Here is an 18920-nt window from a genome sequence, read left to right as displayed (position 1 = left end):
CTTTTTTTCGTTAATCAAAGTAAAATAACGTATTTGCAAAATTTTGTAGATATCAATAGGCGCTCATGGCCTGCAATATGCAGATGAACAGATTTATTGGCTAAAATCATACATTTCATTTAAATGTTTTTATCGTTCTTTAAGACACGTAAGAAAACATATCATAACGATTTATAAATAATTTTTGATTTTACTTAGAAGCTATAATATGTAGTATTCGGATATATTAAAACGAAATCATATTTTCTTCCCAAAATATGTAAAATTTCAAAATTTAAGTGCCGTTGAGCTAACTCTAAATATTCATACAAACTGTTCAAACTTTGTTCATCGTATGTTTTTTTTATCAAAAGGAACGCATTTGAAACTTCAATTTTGTACTTTTTTACAAACCAAATTTAACCTATCACATCTTTTTCCTTTTGTTCAAATTCTGGTCCAACATGATTGTCTATTATAACGGATGTATTATATGTTTTCGTTGGGCTAGACAATTGGATTCCCCTATCACAACCTTGACTATATTTAATCAGACTCTTGGCAATTAAATCTTTGCAGTCAAGGGGAGATAATTTATTTGGATAATCAATGTTTTAAAAAAATATGTCTTTACGCATGCAATATCTATAAAATCAAAGAAGATTCATAGATAAAATTGTGTTGATGATTTTCAATCCAAGCGGTAAGAACAGTGATGAAAATCCTGTGTATAATGGGTATGTTTAAAAAAGAAACCGAAAATCAACATGGTAACCCCGACAATATAAAGAATGTTTTGGAGGAGATCAGCTACATTCAACTGTGATAAGGGAGGATGAAGAGAAGACAATAATCAATAACACTTGCAAGAATTACTCCTATCTGGATCCCCACTTCTACTCTGAGTCCAACAAATACTTCTAATTATAAATCCACAACAAATCCTCAGGGTTCTTTTATGAGCACACACGAAAGTTTAATCAGGTTTTTAATATAATTAAATCTATTTAGGAAAGGATGTTCACTACTCAGTAATTAAATAATAATGACAGCTGCTAAAGAAAAGAAAAATTCATTCTTCAGATTTCCGATTCCTAAAAACGGGCTAGCTACAAAATTAAGAGGATTTACATCACTGAGTATGAAGCAGTTCTTTGATGCATGAGTAGGATTCGTATTGCTAGGTCAGACAAATTACTGTTTTTAGATTGGAAAAGGAAAAACAGTTCTTACGTCTTCTCTTTTTTCTTATTTATTCATTATTTATAAAATCATTGTTGTGATCACATCTCCCTTCAAATAATATATGGTTTCCCGTGTAACCTTTGTACAATATAATTAATATTATTAGTGAAATGCATACAAAAATCATTCCCAAAGACCAACGAGCTTATTTCAGATATAAAAAAATGGTTTTGATTGCCGAGAAAAGAAAACAGAACTTTACTGCTTTATACCTAATTCCCTTACCTGCAGCAAATATCGTCACACACTTGGGAATTTACTTAAAAACAGTTGATTACTGTTTCAATAACATATATCTAGAATTTTTAAACTGTATGGTATAGTTTAAGAACAACTCTACATTCAATAATGAAGTAGTCCTAAAAAATATGTGTATGTACAAGTTTTATTCTAATTCTGAACAAATTTTTAAAATTGATAAAAAAAAGAGAAACAAATTACCTTTTAAACCCAGAGGGACAACGGTGTCCCATAATTATAAACATCCATAACTTTTGCATTTTTCATAAAAAAAGAGAAAAATTATTCATAATTATTCCTTATACAAGACCAACATTAATTTAAGTGAAAACGAAAAGCAAGATTTTTATAGAATCAAGAAACTCAAAACCAATTTTTGATATCTTTAATATATACTATATTTTTTATTCAATATATTCTCCTTCAATGTAAATTAGAACCTCGACACGACGGAGAACAGATTAGCAGCTCTTGAGGATGAAGGTAGTGTACATGCATATTAACCTGTTATGAACACAGCTTGCAGCGAATACAAAATTGGATGAGAAGAGTGGTAGACATTCTTCTCCGAGACTCTACGAAGTGCTAAATCTAGGGGATTGGGATCAGGGCTAGATGAAAGCCACATTGCGGCAGGCTAGAAGTCACCCATATTGTTGCTGCAGAAGTCTTGATTCTTCTTCGCTGTATGGGTCTATTGACTTCTGGATATTGTAAGCAGTCTGGATTATAATACCAACGGTCTCTGTGGCCTTTTCGGCACTAACAACGATGCATAGCATTGCTATTAATGTTGTTGCTGGCCATTTCACACGTAGAAACTGGTGTCTTTGGTTGCAAAATAAAAAAATGGAAACAAAAAATCGTAATTTAGAACTACTTCAAGTTATACTTAAATAATTTATTGTTTATGTACGTTTATTTATGAAATAAATTGGGAGTTCCTTATTTTATAATTTTTGGTCATGTTCCATTACATTGGGTATGAGAATATACAAGAAAAGGAAATAAAAACAAGGGCCCACTCAATATTATGCAAGGAGAAAGGCAGAAATTATGGGGCGTTGATCTTCAACTATACACAGACTCCATGAAGGACTCACACCTATTCTTTAAACTCCCCAAAAATCATAAGTTTTACTCTCAGTCATTCATGAGCACTAAATATATTTATTTATGCTCCAAGTACATTCAACTACGTGATTCCCTGCTCACTCATCAGCCTTGGTTACACCTTTATTAGAACGAGATTTATTTACTAAAAATCAAATATTTTTCACTCTTTTCAGCGCATGAATTGGTGATGTGGGAAATTGATTCAGTCTGTATGAAGTTTCCGATTGGTTGCAGTTCAGTACCAAACATAAAACACTTGTTCATCTTAATATACAACTTAAACCATTATACAAAGATCAATTGAGGATAAAGGAAATCATATTATTGCAACAAAATTTAGTATATAACCATGTAGAAACACAAATTTATGTTGATATTTTAATTTTAAATGGTAAATTCATCAGTTTAAATAATTAATTCAATAATTAGTTAGAACAATTACTTTACAAAACCCTTAAATAAATATTACTTGGAATTTGAAATGTATACAACTTTTGGGGATATCAAATATATAAACAGTTGATTAAAATACCTTGTGATGTTCATATACAATTATAAATGCGAAACACATTTTTACTTTTTCTCAACCTCTACAGTCAAAAGGGAAAGGAAAAGAAGAAATAAATTTGAGTGACGTTAACAAGTATCGAACTTTTACAGTTTTAGGACTGCAGGGGCGCTGATAGGATTATATATAAAAATATATTATTATTATCATTCTTTTTTTTTTTTTTTTTTGGGGGGCGGCTTGGTTTTTGGATTATTTTTTGAAAAAAATTCCAAAAATTAAAAATTTTTGAGGAAAAAATTGAAAAATTAAATTTCAAATATTAAATTTTGTAGATTTTTTTAGGACACATTTCCAAAATTTATAGCTAGTCAACAGTAGTTCACAAAAAGTTAAACTTTTTGAAATAAATTATAAAAATCTATTGCTATTTAAAGAAAATTTAACTGAATTTAAAAAAAAACATATATTAAATTTTGTAGTAAAAAAGAAAAATTCCATCATTTTTTTTGGTTGGGGGAGGGGCACTACAGTCCCTCCAGCCCACCCCTGGCAGACACCCTTGGACTGAAATGCAGGACTGATTTGAACCGGACCGAAAGTGAACTGGATGGAACTGCTGTCTTTAGTCCTAAATAAATACTAACACAATACTATTGATATTATGTCTTTAAAAACCCTCGTAACATATTTTTTCTCACCTGATGAGTATCGTGTTGTATACAGAGGACATAACCACTATGTGTAAGGAAGGAAGGAGAATCATCATCACATATGGATGTACATTTTTGGCGTATACAGGCCAAATTTCAGGCAAAGCGAACTGAAGAGCACAGCATATGACGACCAGAAAGTCATAGATTGTTAATATTTTAAGGAGATCGTGAAACATGGAACAATTCTTTTTTCTGGAAATGATGATATATGCAAGGATATTGACAATGATTCCAATCAGTGCAAAAATAAGGATACATATCGCAAATTTCATTTCGTTTGGATGTTACAAGTAGAGTCAACAGAATTATTTGTGCCTTGATGGTGTATTGATTCTTTATTCCTTTGAGATCCTTTGACACTTGAAGAGAAATGCCTAATGTTTTTTCGTTCATCGCATTTCCTTTATGGGTGGTCTACCAGATTGGAATGGGAAAGACAGGGAGAAAATACTGAAATAAAAATGATACATACTATGTTAAACATTTAGCTAAAACATTTGATTTTTAATATATCATAACAATAAACTTAATAGAAAAATAAAGACTTGATTGAATGATTTTTCTATAGGCTCAATTCTTTTATCATAATAATGTCCAAGAAAGACTACATCTATGATTCTACAAATCGTATGAGAATCAATAATCTCTTTTAATAAATAATATATAGGGAAGCTCTTTATATTTGTTACAGTCTCCATATCAAAGAAGCCCCGAGGCCAGAAACCATGTTTTTAAACAGCTATTTCTCTTTTGTTTTTTAGTTATCTTTTCTAATATTGTACCCAAGTTTTGTACATCCCATTCTTAGTATTTCGCTTATAGCGTTGACCCAAATTTCAAAACATGCCCAAAACTTTTTTTGAATTAATTAATGTATGTTGACGGTCATTTCATGAAAATTTGAGAAAAATTGAAGTAGACCATGTTTGAAATTTTTAAGGTCAAAGATTTGACCCCGTGACCTCAACGTCAAAGATACATTTTATCGGAAAAAAGAATAGAATAATTAATGTGTAAATATCTATCTAATCACGTTTAAAATAGATCGATATCATTAAAAACACAAGAGATATAGCTATTTAAAAACCTGGTTGCTGGCCTCGATGCTGGAACTTTAAGAGCCTCTTACACCTGATATGGAGATCAAAGAAGACAAAATTTTAGATTTTTGAGTATCTATTCAATATTAAACTATATGCAAAATTTCTAAAAAATTGCAGATGGTGCGGTAAAAAGTGTCCCTTTTTTGATCGATTTGGCGTGGAATGACCCATTCCATAATTAAACAATCATTGGCTTTATAACTTTTACAACTTCTTTTGTTGACTTATCTAAACTTGCCTTAATTACAAATAGTCCAACGATTAGGGGGGAAATGACGTAGTTAGTTCAACAATCAATTGATTTTCGAACTTTTTTCTCAATTTTTATTTAGGAACAATGGAAAGTTAAGAAATTCAATGTCAATTTCGTCCTAAATTAATTTAATTTAATCTACATAAGTAAATAAATAAAAATTGTTAGCAGGTAAACTCTTTATTTCTTAACGAAATCCTTTTTATTCATTTATAATCTATTGTACTACATCATTCAATAAGTCCCCGATCTGACACATATATGCCAACATTATTAAATACCCACATATCTTATGGTGAGTACTAACCTTCAAATAAAACATTTCTAAATTTCATTGCATTCTCACTGTTAGTTTCGAGGTTAAAGTCGTTTTAGGGACAACAGTTTTGTTATTTTCAAGACAAAGGAATTTCGTATGTTGATTAAACACCACTTATTGATAAAAAAAAATACTTATAGAGCCAAAGGGGGATGGGTAAGCATTGCAGGGACTCTTTACAGGAGAAATCAACTATTCTCTGATATCCTTTATTCAAACACCGTTGTACAATCACTGATCATGATGAAATCATTAATCCCCCAAAATTAGCAGTTGTTTTGGAAAACACAAAAAATATCCATCAATATTTTCAAAAGATCGTAGAATGAAGTAGAACGATATATTATACACGTTAAAAATATCAAAGACAGTGCTTTTTCAATTTTACATGAAAATTTGGAGATATGTAAGCTGATTTTGAAGAGGGTGCCGCGTTTCCTCACACTGGACCAGAAATAATAACGCTTCATAATGATAACGTTTATATTTTTTTCATTAATATTTCGATTAATTTTTCTTGTTTTTATAAATGCCGATTTTGCTTCTTTCTCCATAATATCTCGTATTTCGATTTCTGAACTCTTATCTCCTGACTGTAAAGTTCAATATTTTTTTCTTTGTATGACCTTTTTTCTTTCACCATTCTTCTCCCTTCCTCCAAGAGTATACATTTTGTTTTAAGTGCATTGGATATTTTCTCGCCTTCATCCATCTCCTCGTGTATTTCTTACAATATTTGTTCTATTCTGAAGCAAAAATAAAAAATAATAGAGCTGACATCCCTGGCCTCTTTTTCCTACTTCAATAGCTGGTTCCTTCATAATTTCTTATACGAAAATCAGTAAAACCCTTGTTACCTTTTTCGTCTATCTCTATATGTGATATTATATCTACAGGATGCGACCTCTATTTAACAACCAAAAAGATTTAAAAAGGATATTCGTTTAAACTGACCATCCATTTTAATAAAAATGGCGTCAATAACTGCGTCGACTCGACCTCGGAAACAGGAGTAGGTCATCAAGACCTACTCCCGGATCTTGGTCCTCTACTCCTGGATCTTGGGCATCAGCTCTGATATTGTGTTGTAGAAAGATCTGTTGTATGTCGCTTAAATGTGCACTACTCAAAGTTAACCATTGGTTCGAGTTCTGGTTAACTTGGAGGTGGAACACTGTGCCCAAAAAAGTCAAAAGTATATTTTGATAACCATGTCAACATTTTCATAACACTTTTGTTTTATGTCCACCTACAAAATCTTCAAGTTCCTTCTTGACTCTCCAAACTATGGATCTGTCGAGGAAGAAGAGGTTAATAATCTCAACATTGTCTTGCTCCCTGCAAGACCGCAACAAGGACACTACCTTTTGCACGGTTAAGTGATTAATTCATTTTTTTTATTGACAAAAAACACTTCAGGCTAGAACCAAAACAACAAACAACGTCCTGCCAATGCATGCACTCAAAGTTTGTTATTAGACAACAGCTGTTCTAATTACAAATAGAGTAAATTCTTTATTTGAAATGTTCCCCCCTCTTATTTCAATAGTAACTTGCACAAGTTACAACTTGTACACAACATTCATAATATATGGGATTACATTATACATTTTAATGGTTCATTAACGTAAAAAAATACACCGTTGTTTAAATCCAACTAATTTTCTGGAAAATAATGTAATTTACACTATTAATTCCCGGCTATTAAACTACAGTATAAGTATCTGACATTACTCTATGGATGTATTTAGGGATATTTTATCAAGAGTTACTCCTACTTAGAGACGTGCAGAAAAGGGTAAATGACTCTTAATCATACAAGACAAATATGAATGACTCTATCAAAGGAGATTTAACCTTGAAAATAGCTTTTATTTTCAATACTTTGCGTGCATAACATGTTTTTCAACAAAATGTCTTATTTGAATTAAATAATAATAATAATTCTATTTATATATGTATGTATTTGTCCGTAGTATTTTCTTGACAATTTTTTCCCTGACTTTCATAAAAGATATTGATTGATTATTGACTAAATAAGTTTACAATGTTTGCTTCATTGTAAAATAAATGTATATATTTGTGCTAATTCCTGTCCATTTCCTAGAAAAAATTACCTTCCTTTCCCTTATTTGCAAAGAATTTTGAACATACGGTCAAATACGTATACGATTAAAATTTAAGATTACATTAATTTTTTTTGTCAAAGAAAGAAAACAAATTTGTCTAAAAGCAACATTGAGTACAATGTTGCTAGTTGGCCCTCATTACTTTAACCGTGGAGATGAAAGGAAGAAATCTCGACACAATCAATCACTAATCCTCAAATAATTTTCTAAACAGGATTAGGTAATCATTGGATTTTGTATCGTATATTTCTCTGTATGTATACTTATACGAGTGTGATTTGAAAAGCTAACAACCTCAACGGGACGATGGCAGCACTCATAAATAAAAGCTAGTCACATATCTCTAGCATCTGTTGACAGTTACTCACCAAAGTTTCAACCATTTTGGACGCGCAGTGGTTATGTCACAGTCGCTTTCACAGTGAGTTTATGTAAAGAAAATAAAATCTGATTTTTTATTTTTCAATATAGTCCCCTTTTAACTTTAGACACTTCTCCAACAATTTCACAGACAGGAAGGGTTACAGTGATAGGCTCATTGCTGGGAGAAGTGTGTAGAGCTACAAAAGAAACTCCTGAAAAATAAAAATTCATATAATTATATTTTTAACACTCACATCAACTCACTCAAACAACTGTTACATAACAAATGCGCTTCCAAAATAACTGACACTTTGCTGAGTAATTGTCAAGATATGCCAGATAGATGTGGCTAGCTTTTATTTACGTTGAAGTTGAGACTGTAAACTTTTTAGACCCTCCCTTGTAGTAACTTTCTTTTTCAGGACTTAATGGATTTGATGATATAAAAGTTTAAATGAAGTAAAAATGAAAGATCTTATTAGAAAGCTAATATTTTTCTATTGCTTTTACAGTATAGCTAAAACTAATGAACTTATTTTACAGCTTAAAAAGATTTGCCGTAAAAAAAACTGGTCAATTTTAATTGCTTTCTATCAATTTGACTTTTTTTTTATTTATTGAGTATTGATTGAATAAGCAATGCAAGGCTGTATGAGAAATGTTTCAAAATTAAATAATAGACTTAATTATTATTTCCGAATATAAATTATGCTCCACATACAAGATTATATATAAAAAAACGCCATAAAGGCTAAATTTATATTGGTTGAAAGTTTTTTCAGGATCCTACCGAAAATTATTGGTGGTAAAATGAAGATTCAATTGAATAAAAATAATTTTTATAAATCTACGTTACTCCAGTTCACTAACAGAGGATTAAAATCAAAGTACGCCTCTCATTTGGATTTGACTATTGATAAAACAAATTTAAATACTTTATTTCATAATATGTACATTTCCTTGACTACAATGTTTGTATTTAAATATTTCATATCTATTTTTATGGAACTAAATTAGGAATGTATTTATACATCATCATATTTAATTAATCATATTTTTATAGATTTCGCAGAATATTTGATTTTTTTGTCATTAATCATGAATTTAAAGTCATTTAAAAAAAATATATTTCATATATGTTAGTATATGTACATACAATATGAAAGGCATTATGGGTATTTATCAAAGATAAAAGTAGTTATAGAGTGAGAAAATATGATGGAGTAACTCAAACTTCATATTCTGAATCATTATTTCTAAAACTACTAATAAGTTATGATAGATAAATACGAATTAGTTTAACATAAAGGTATTAATTCAGTAATATTTTGATCTTTCTATATGTTTTAAACTAAAAATACTTAGAATTGCAAGTCCTTTAGTAAGTGAGTACGCAGTTTGAATGAGAACTAGGGTAGAATAGCCCGGCGTTGTAAGGCCATTAAGATAGTAAAATTAATTCTGAGCTCTTCATGAAATTAGCTCCGAGCACCCATAAAGGAAATAAACAGAAACTCTACTTCGTATTTAGCATTGAATAAGAAAGAACTACAACGAAATTATTCCTAGCCTTGTAAAGACTTGCACGTATAACTCTGCGACAAATCCTTAGAGTTACTTTTTGTCTTTAACTCACTTATAATATATGGTGATCAAGGCAGGAATTACAAAGATGTGGTTCCATAATTCAATTTGTTGCTGCTGCATCTATTTAGGAATTACTGACAATGCTTCGTTCATATTGCTAATAGAACCATTAAGACACAAAAACCTGCCGTACGACTGCATTACTTGTATGTTTTTTATTAACATATACTTTAGTAAAGTGCAATAGACAAAACAATCATGTGACCCAATATATTTACAAAATACAAATGATCAAGTTGAATGAAAATACAAATTATTTTTACTTTACACAAATACGTATATCATTAACTCAAATCTTACTCATAAATCAACATAAACACACAAGCAATATTAATGAATACTAACTCAGGAGGCATAATAAGTTCATTCTCTCTATGAGCAGCAAGGAACATATCACTCTGCAACAAATCTTGAGTGTTACTCTTCGTTTTTCACGGCCTAGTGATGACTTTATACTTTTTTGTCTCTCTTAAAAGAATAAAATAATAATGGTAACAGCTTTGAAAAAGGAAAAACCTTTTCAGGTTGTAAACAAAAACAAAAATCAACATGGTAACCCGGACAATTTGAAGAATATTTCAGAGAAGAGCAGCATGGCTGTCATGCTGTTTCATAATTTTTAACTTGGAGCAGTTATGAGATGAAGGAAATACACCTAAACCCCACTCTGTATCTAACAATGATATATGCATGAATACAGCGATATCGATCCTCAATTATAATTCAAGTCCAATAAGGACCTACCCTCATAACTCCACAACAAATCCTCAGGCTTAACCCTTGTCTTTCACTCGACCCGGGATTACTTTATAATTGTGATTCTCTCTTCAAGTATAAAAGAAGAATAAGATTAACTTTGGGAAATAAAATAAAAAACTTATAGGTAACAACTACAAAAACACTTCCATTAAAATATTATTTTCATCTACAGTGATCTCTTATGGTTTTATTTAAAATTATTTTCTTCAAAAAACCATAACGTCAACCCTACTCAACAATTTTTAAATGGATTTAAAATCTTTGTGGGAAAATAATAAACAAATCATCATTAAAAACTTTTATTTGAAGTTTTTTTACTATCAATAATACTATAAAACAAAATGGATTCCTAATTCCTCGATCCATCTCCCTCTCATATCCTAATATTGTCTCTCTTTTTTTCCAATTAAGTTAATGTTTGTAAAATCTGGTTTAGCTTCGAGTTCAATCTGAAAGTTCCCCCTCCCCATCTTTTATGGCCGTACTGTAATAGCCTACATATAAATATATTTGTATTATATAACTTTAATATATCCAACACATGGTGGAATGGATTTGTTAGAAGGGGAGAGAAATTCATCTATAAAGAGATTACATACCAATTTTCTGAATCATTTATTCAATTTATAGTCTTACAATTGGCAGAAAAGCCTTGGGTCCTCTTATATTTATGTACATTGATATGTACGTATTTTTTTATCTATTACCTTTATAGTTATTATTATTGTACCTAGAATATTGAGAATTGCCTCAAAATGAGGAATAGGCTTTATTTGAAAATGATTTCAAGAGCATCTAGCCTGGTGTGTTCAGTGCGTCAATCACCATTTTATTTTATTACGGAAGGGTTGATATTGTAACCTACATATATTTTGTATATCTGAATGGGACCATTATAGATTATGATAATTTGAGTACTGGGTGATTCTACAGGGGCATCTGCATGATTATATTTATAAATCTATTATTTTTTTTTTGGGGGGGGGGAATCCTTGGTTTTTGTAGTTTTTTAGACAAAAAATCAAAAACCCATAGCTATTCATAATAAATTTAAACATATAAGTTTTTTGTACAACAAAAAGTATTTTGGAAAAATAATACAAATCGCCAAAAATAATAGTATTTACTATGATTATTTATATACTAGCAATTGTACTCGGAATTGTTCGGAGTTAGTACGCGTCGTACAAAAGACAAACATTACTTCTATAATATGGAAGACCACTCCTTAAGTCTTAAGCTTAAGAAATCCTCGGTAGTACTGTGGTTTTTTCATGGACACACTCACACTTAGTTAAACAATACGTAGATGTTCTCTCAGTATGTTCAGCCTCAGAAAAAATAATTAATATGACTTGATGATCCAGGTAGTACTTTAGTCTAGAAACCAAGGTACTTTCTTAAGATTTTGCTACACACGCTCATTGTTAAAAATGAGTCCTCAAGTAATATTTTATTAATTATACATAGAGTGTATCCTGTATACACACTAGACTGGTCCAATTTGCACTTTTTTTGGAAATGTTGAGACGTCATAGGCTTAAATTATGCATTTGGGTAAAAATAGATGAATAATAAATTTTGAACAATTTAAAAGAAGTTTTAGAGGTCGTGCAACGAACTTAAAGTTTTGAAAATTAACGCTTGTTTTCGAAAATTTTGTCTTCTTCTTTTATTATCTTTGAACCATTAGCAGATTTGATTTTTTTTTGATATTTTGTTTTACATAATGAAATAACCTTTATAAAATATTTATACTATTTTGTTCTTAAATTCGTTTTTTTGGATTTTAAACGGAATAGTAGTGAAGGACTTTTTTTTAACATATTACTCATAGTGCGCATTATTGATCTTTATTTTTTTTTTATTAAACGGCAATATTGTCAAATTTTTACTGTTAAAAATGAACAATATTATCAGCGGGACTTTGAACCTTCATTAAAGGTTCGTTCAATAAGCTTTTTTGTTACAGAAAGTAATCGAATTCGTTTAAAATATGCAAAAATGTATTTTCATTTTTAACATTAAAGATTCGACAATATAGCCATTTAATTTAAAAAAAAAAGATCGATAATGCACGCTGTGAGTAACAGGTTAAAAAAAGTCCTTCACTACTATTCCGTTTAAAATCCAAAAAAACTAATTTAAGAAAAAAATAGTATAAATATGTTTTAAAGTTTATTTCATTATTCACTATATATAGAGTGAACCTTACGTATTTGAAGGCCATTTATTCCCTGTTATCTTTGTCACAGATTCACCTATCAGATACTATTTATTTTGAAATATTGTTGACGTTGCCATAGTTACAGTTTAAATAGTATACATAGATAAACTTCTTAAAAAACAAAATTAATAAAAATTTATGACCCAAATGCCTTTCTTTACTAAAAAAATGGTTGAACAAGATTTTAATAAAATAGTGCATTGCAATAAATTTGTTCTTTGCCTAGAATAGCTATCTACTGCGTAATATGTCAATACTACACAATTAAGTGTTGACCGTCGGACCATTGCAAAACGTTTTAAAAGCAATGGGAAAATTTTTAAGGATCGGTAGATGGGTGCCATATGGATTGAGTGAAAGGCAGATAGAAAGTTGAAAAACTACTTGTCAAATGCTGCTCGCCCGGTACAAAAGAAATTCGGTCTTGCATCGCATCTTAACTGGCGATAAAAAGTGGATCTATTGCAAGAATCCAAAACGAAAAAAATCATATATTGATCGTTGGCAGTAAAGCCAAACCGACCGCAAGGCCAGATCGCTTCGGAAAGAAGACAATGGTTTGTGTATTTTGGGACCAATGTGGCGTCATATAGTATGAGCTTCTACAAATCGGTCAAACCATTAATGGTGATCCCTACCATATCGGGCGATTTGAACCCTGCTATATGCCAAAAATGCCCAAAATACGAAGCAAGGCAATACAATTTAATTTTCCTTGATAACAACGCAACCACAGCATCGCTCTATAGCCAACTGCCTGCTTGTTGAATTGTACAGCTGGGAACCTCATGCAGCTTACTCATTAGATCTGGCGCCTTCCAATTATCACTTGTTTGCATCCATGGGCCAGACACTCAATGATTTACTTTTCGATTCTCACGCTGAAGCTCAAAAATGGATCGATACCTGGTTTGAAAGAAATACGAACAATTTTTTTTGAAAGGCATCCATAAATGGCCTGAAAGATGGGGAAAATGTTTCCCTATCGAAGGCGCATACTTTGAAAATCAAATTTGTAATCATTTAAAAAAAATAAACATCAAGTCTCATTTCATAAGCACATACCTGGTATAAATCATATAAACAGATTTCTCAATGAATTGATTTTGGTAGTAATCATGTCATTTGTGGTGCGTCAACATAAAGACAATCTAGAACAAAAATCAAGATGGTGAGAATATTCTTGTTGATTGTTTAACTTCATTCACACCAATATTTCTTTGATATATTGTAGTTAATTATTGACTTTAAAGACTTACTATTCAAATTTGTTGGATGAGTTAAGAGACAAAGGAATTTTTACTTACATATGGCCCCTTTCTATATCAACCTATCAATTTATCATTATATTATTGTGACAATCAATTTTAGGTAATTTTATTGTAATATGCAACGTAGCCAAAGGGTTAATACGAATACTTTGTTTATAGAAATTGAAAATAAGTGGTCAAAAAATACAAATGTAATGCACATTCAATTTTAAGAAAAGTTCTTTTAAATTAATTTTTTTGTGTTGACTTGCCACATTTGTTGACATACGATTATGAAGAATTTATAAATTCACCAAATAACACATATTTTTGTTATCAGTGCCCTGACTGTTAATTTAGAATTACATTTTATGATGCATATCCTTACTAATAAATAATGAAGGGTCCAGGAGTTGAAAATAATTATGTAATGGTCTAACTAACATAAAAATAAAAGCTTTTTTTCTTCTCTAATGGGAAAAAAGTTTGCAAGATACAATAAAAGTCACAATATAAACTCTCTAAGTATTTTTTTTTTCAATATACACTTTTTTTTTTTTTTGAAATAACCATTTTCGGAGTATAAATAACTATTCTTTCCTTGTCAATGGTCAAAAATGTTACACGGGATCTTTATATTGAATAAAAAAGAATTATCAATTGGATATATGTATAATGCTTCGCTAACACAAAAAAAACCAACCGTATATTTTGATCCCAGCTATCGATGTGTCTGCTTTCTTTCTCCTAATGAGAAAATCTGATTGGCTGAATTCGATAAAACCATACTAAGTTGTGAAAAGTTATTAAATAATACATCCATACTTAAAAGGAATTGCCAACTGACGACTAATTTAGGTTATGAACAAACTACACATTATAAAACTTACGTCATTACTTTTATTGTATCTCGCAACCTTTCGTTCAAATAGTCCCATAATTAATGGATAGTTGGCCAATTCTTCTCATATATGGAATTAATATAAAATAGTCATAAGAAATTGTTCACAACATAACAAGATTTAATTATAATTCAAAAAATCTACTTTCAGAACACTGAAAAGGGAAAAAGAAGCAATAAAAACAACAAAAGCTGACATTGAAATACTGCTTTATCCTTTTTGTGTTAGTATGACCGTCTTGATATTTGACAAATACCTGTACTAATTTTAATTTGGGACGGCAATGACTCACCTATAATTTGATGAAAGGATCTCTTATGCCAACCCATGGATATTTTTATCAATATATACACCTTCAATCAAAAATTAATTGGTAATTTAAAAATTCATCAGTTTAACAAAAATTAACTACCTATTTGTAGATTTTAAACTCGATGACAAATTTTTACTTGATGCTTTATTTTAAAGAATGGAATAAAAATAAATCACCTTAATTTGTCTTTGTTCCAATGCTATTGAATTTATTTTAAATTATTTAAGACAAAAATGTATATTGTGACGCAATGCGTAAATCATCAAATAATTTTTTTTATTCATTATACTTTTATGTAAATTTTGAGGCTATATTTGAAGGCTAAAAATTAAGGCTATATTTGAACTCTGAGCACAATAAAACCATATTTTAATGTCTAATTCAATGCTTCACAAAGATCAAGAAAATACAACTCAAAACCAAATTGTGAAAAGTTCCAATATTATATTTCGCTTTAGTTTTTATTCAATATGTCCACCTTAAAAATCAATTATAACTTCAACACGTGAGCAAAAAAATTGGCAACTCTTGACGATGAAGGCCGTGAACATGGTGTACCACAATGGCAGCTTGGAGAGAATCCAAATTTGTATAAGATTTGCTGCAGACATTCTCATCCAAGACGTTCCAAACTGCAGAGTGCCGGGGAAAATGTCAAAGCTGGAAGTGGGGCACATGGATGCAGGCCAAACACCATATTGTTGCTACATGAATCTATATTATTCTTGGTTGTACTCGTATGTGACTGTATGAAGTTGTAATTGATTCTTAATGTTATAGGCAGTCTGAATGGAGAATGGAGATACCAAAGGTGTTGTTAGCCTTCTTGGCAATGACACCAGTGCAGAATAAATCGTACACGAATGGCCTTTTTTGTTGTTGCTCCAACATTTTTACACTTAGAGGCATGGGATGAAAAAAAAATTGTATATTTGTGTCGTTTGGCACGGGAATAAAATCGTAATTAAATGTTTCTGCAAGTTTGGGGTCCCCATTCAGTAAATTAAATTCATTAGCCTTTATTAGGTCTTTTTTAACCATCTTATAGACCACTAGTCCTGTAAATCTCATGATAAACTTAATCCTGAATTAGGCCTATACTGCATGCGTCATAAGTCCTTGTACAATTTTACTTTATTAGAAAGATGAGAAACCTTGGCTTAATATTAATGATACAAAAAAAATTATAAAAAAGGAAATGAAGGATATTTTAATTTCTATTATTTTTCAAAAATTCCAGGACTCTGCCACAATAGAGAGCTTCAGGGGGATTCGAAATTTACGACAAACTTTCCTGAGTGTGTCTGCCGGAATGTTAGCCCATTCTTTCTCCACATTGGCCTTCATTACCTCCATGCTGCTTTTGCTGAAGGATATCAAATTTCCTTAATATATCACAATGAGTATTTTCAATATTTGTGTAGAAGCAGCATAAAAAGATCTTGGAATTTTAAAGAGAAAAAGCAGAAAACTTCATTTTTCTTTTACAGCTATTATTACAAAATAAGAAGTTAGTATGATAATTTTTATAGATAAAAAAATAAACTTAAGCTTAAAGTTTATTTTTATATCGGTAAAATAATAATATTTTAAAAAGGGTAAAGTTTTTTATAACATTTATTTTCCATGAACTTTATGAATATAAAGCTGTGTAATTTGATGATTAAGTCATACTCTTATTAATTGCTTGATGAAAAAATTAATTTTGGTCACTCAATTTAAAGTAAATCTGCAGTGGATCTTCTTTTTATCTTTATTATGTGATAAGTCATTGAGAGTTCACCCTGACTCATTTTTTGATTTGTTATTTTGCAATTAAAAAACGTAACGTTGCACTTAGCACAATAACTCACAAACTAAAGAACAAATTGAGATGTAATTTTGACATCTGTCTTTTGAGGGTTTGTAATAACGAAAAACGAGGTATATTTAAAATAAAAACGGCATGAATTTGTGAGTCCCGAGCAGTTAAAAGATATTATATTCGCAGGTTTGGCAGCTCATATTTCAAAGACAACATTGAGTATTGACTTTAAATCAAATCAGCTGATCATTATCGAGATTTTTCAGTCTGTTGCCAACAGTCCATTATGTATGGATGCATTTACCTTCCTCCGCGAGTGAAAACACCATACAATGTTCATACTGATATCAACCGGACATGATACCGTAACTATTGCAAAATTATTGAAAGTTACTTAATCGTTCGTCTTTAAAGTGAAACGTGAGCCTCTTGACCCGAATCTTGACTTTGAAGGTGTGGCTGCTAGAAAGAAACCTTCCAGAAGGATTGACCAGAATTAGGATGGTGAATTCATTGTCAAGCTCAAAAGGGTGTTAGAAAAAGACCCCAGCCAGTCTATGAGAGTCTTGGCCAGGGAGATGAACGTCAATGAGAATAAAATTAGAAACTTTATCAACGAGGACATCAAGGACAAGTGATACAAGATAGAAGCAAAAAGAGATTACTAACAATTTCTTTGACTTCACCTCCCCTGATATTTGGTCTCCTAGGTCACCTGACAGTAATCTCAAAGTCTTCTATATTGTTGATGTGGTGGTAATACATGGGTTTTTGAATATATAAGATTTTTTTTAAATTAAAAATATAAGTATCAAAATGACAGTGATATTCTACTAACTAATGCTTCTTGCATATAAATTTTTTAGGTGACTGTTTTAAATTTTTGTTTTAGCAAAATCTACACTATCTACATTTTCTCTTCTATTTATTGATATATTGTTTATAAATTAAAGACACATTAAAATTGAAACACTATTCTTTAACTTTTGATAATGATGAGGTAGGAAGATGACTCCAGGAAGAAAGGTGATTAAATATATAAGAGGAGATAGATACCAACACAATATAGTGTAAGAGAAGAACAACCTCATCAACATTATCAAAAACCGTCCTGAACAATCTTCCAGAGGATGTCGTAACCGAGGATTGCTCGTGGTTCAGACATCATATAGGGGCCAAGGGCAGCTTTATGAATATAAATATGTAATATATGTATGTATCCCTGCACAACCTAGAAAAAACTGTTTCTTAATAAATACATTTTTGACTAAGTTATGATGTTTTTAGTTTAATTAGTTTCTGCACACTTTATTGTAACTTGTATGTAGATAAAAAAACCAAATGAATGAAAAGTCAAAGTGGCCTCATCATTATAAACATTTAGAATATATTCTCTATAAGGGAATAGTGTAATCTTTGCCTCAAGTTACAGCTAGATAAATAAATCGATTAATACTCATTTAATGATCAAATATCATTATTTCAATTAATTGAGTCAAATGTGCGATAATCAAGTTAAACATGAGTCAATAATGAAGTAACTTAAAAACCCACTTGCAAAAATAATAACATGAAAAAAAACATCACTCATCTTATTGATAAATAAAATCCTAATTGGCATAATTAGTTTCGTGTAGGTTGATTATGGTTATATGGGTGAGTGAGGGAAAAAGAGATAATTTGTGTGACCACAAGAATATCCTCATCTGAATTTTCCTTGTTTTCTTAAATACATAATACGTGAAAAATATTTCTCTCGTATTTGATACAAATGTAGTGCGTCAACATTAAACAATCTTTAACAACATTACGGAAAAGGAGAAAATCTTAATTAATTCTTTTAGTTCATAAACAGAGCAGGACACAAAATTTGTAGCATGACTAAATTACCAAAAATGTGATTTATATGGAATCAAGAAAAAAAGAAACTATCAACAAATTTTGAATCCGTTTTATTCGGATATTATTATATTTAGTTAGGAATATTTTTAATTCCATATGTCCTCCTTTACAAGAAATACACCCGACAAACAGGGTTTAAGCTCTT

General features: G+C 30.4%; 1 protein-coding gene across 2 annotated transcripts in view; it reads right to left on the bottom strand.

Moving 5' to 3' along the window:
- LOC121128366 (uncharacterized) overlaps positions 1-18920 on the bottom strand; it is an 87898-nt gene that overhangs the window by 15713 nt on the left and 53265 nt on the right. The window contains exons 2-3 of one of the 2 annotated variants that reach the window (XM_071892849.1): positions 7977-8183; positions 3790-4254 (exon numbers count right to left, since the gene is read on the bottom strand). In XM_071892849.1, coding sequence (XP_071748950.1) covers positions 3790-4076 — 287 coding nt within the window. In that variant the 5' untranslated portion in view covers positions 4077-4254; positions 7977-8183. The remainder of the gene's footprint in view (positions 1-3789; positions 4255-7976; positions 8184-18920) is intronic. The other variant, XM_040723948.2, reaches the window with a different exon arrangement.

The sequence above is a fragment of the Lepeophtheirus salmonis genome, chromosome 13 (assembly GCF_016086655.4).
Source record: "Lepeophtheirus salmonis chromosome 13, UVic_Lsal_1.4, whole genome shotgun sequence".
Classification (NCBI taxonomy): domain Eukaryota; kingdom Metazoa; phylum Arthropoda; class Copepoda; order Siphonostomatoida; family Caligidae; genus Lepeophtheirus; species Lepeophtheirus salmonis.
Note: the sequence above shows the minus strand (reverse complement) of the source record. Positions and strands in the feature narration are given on the sequence as shown.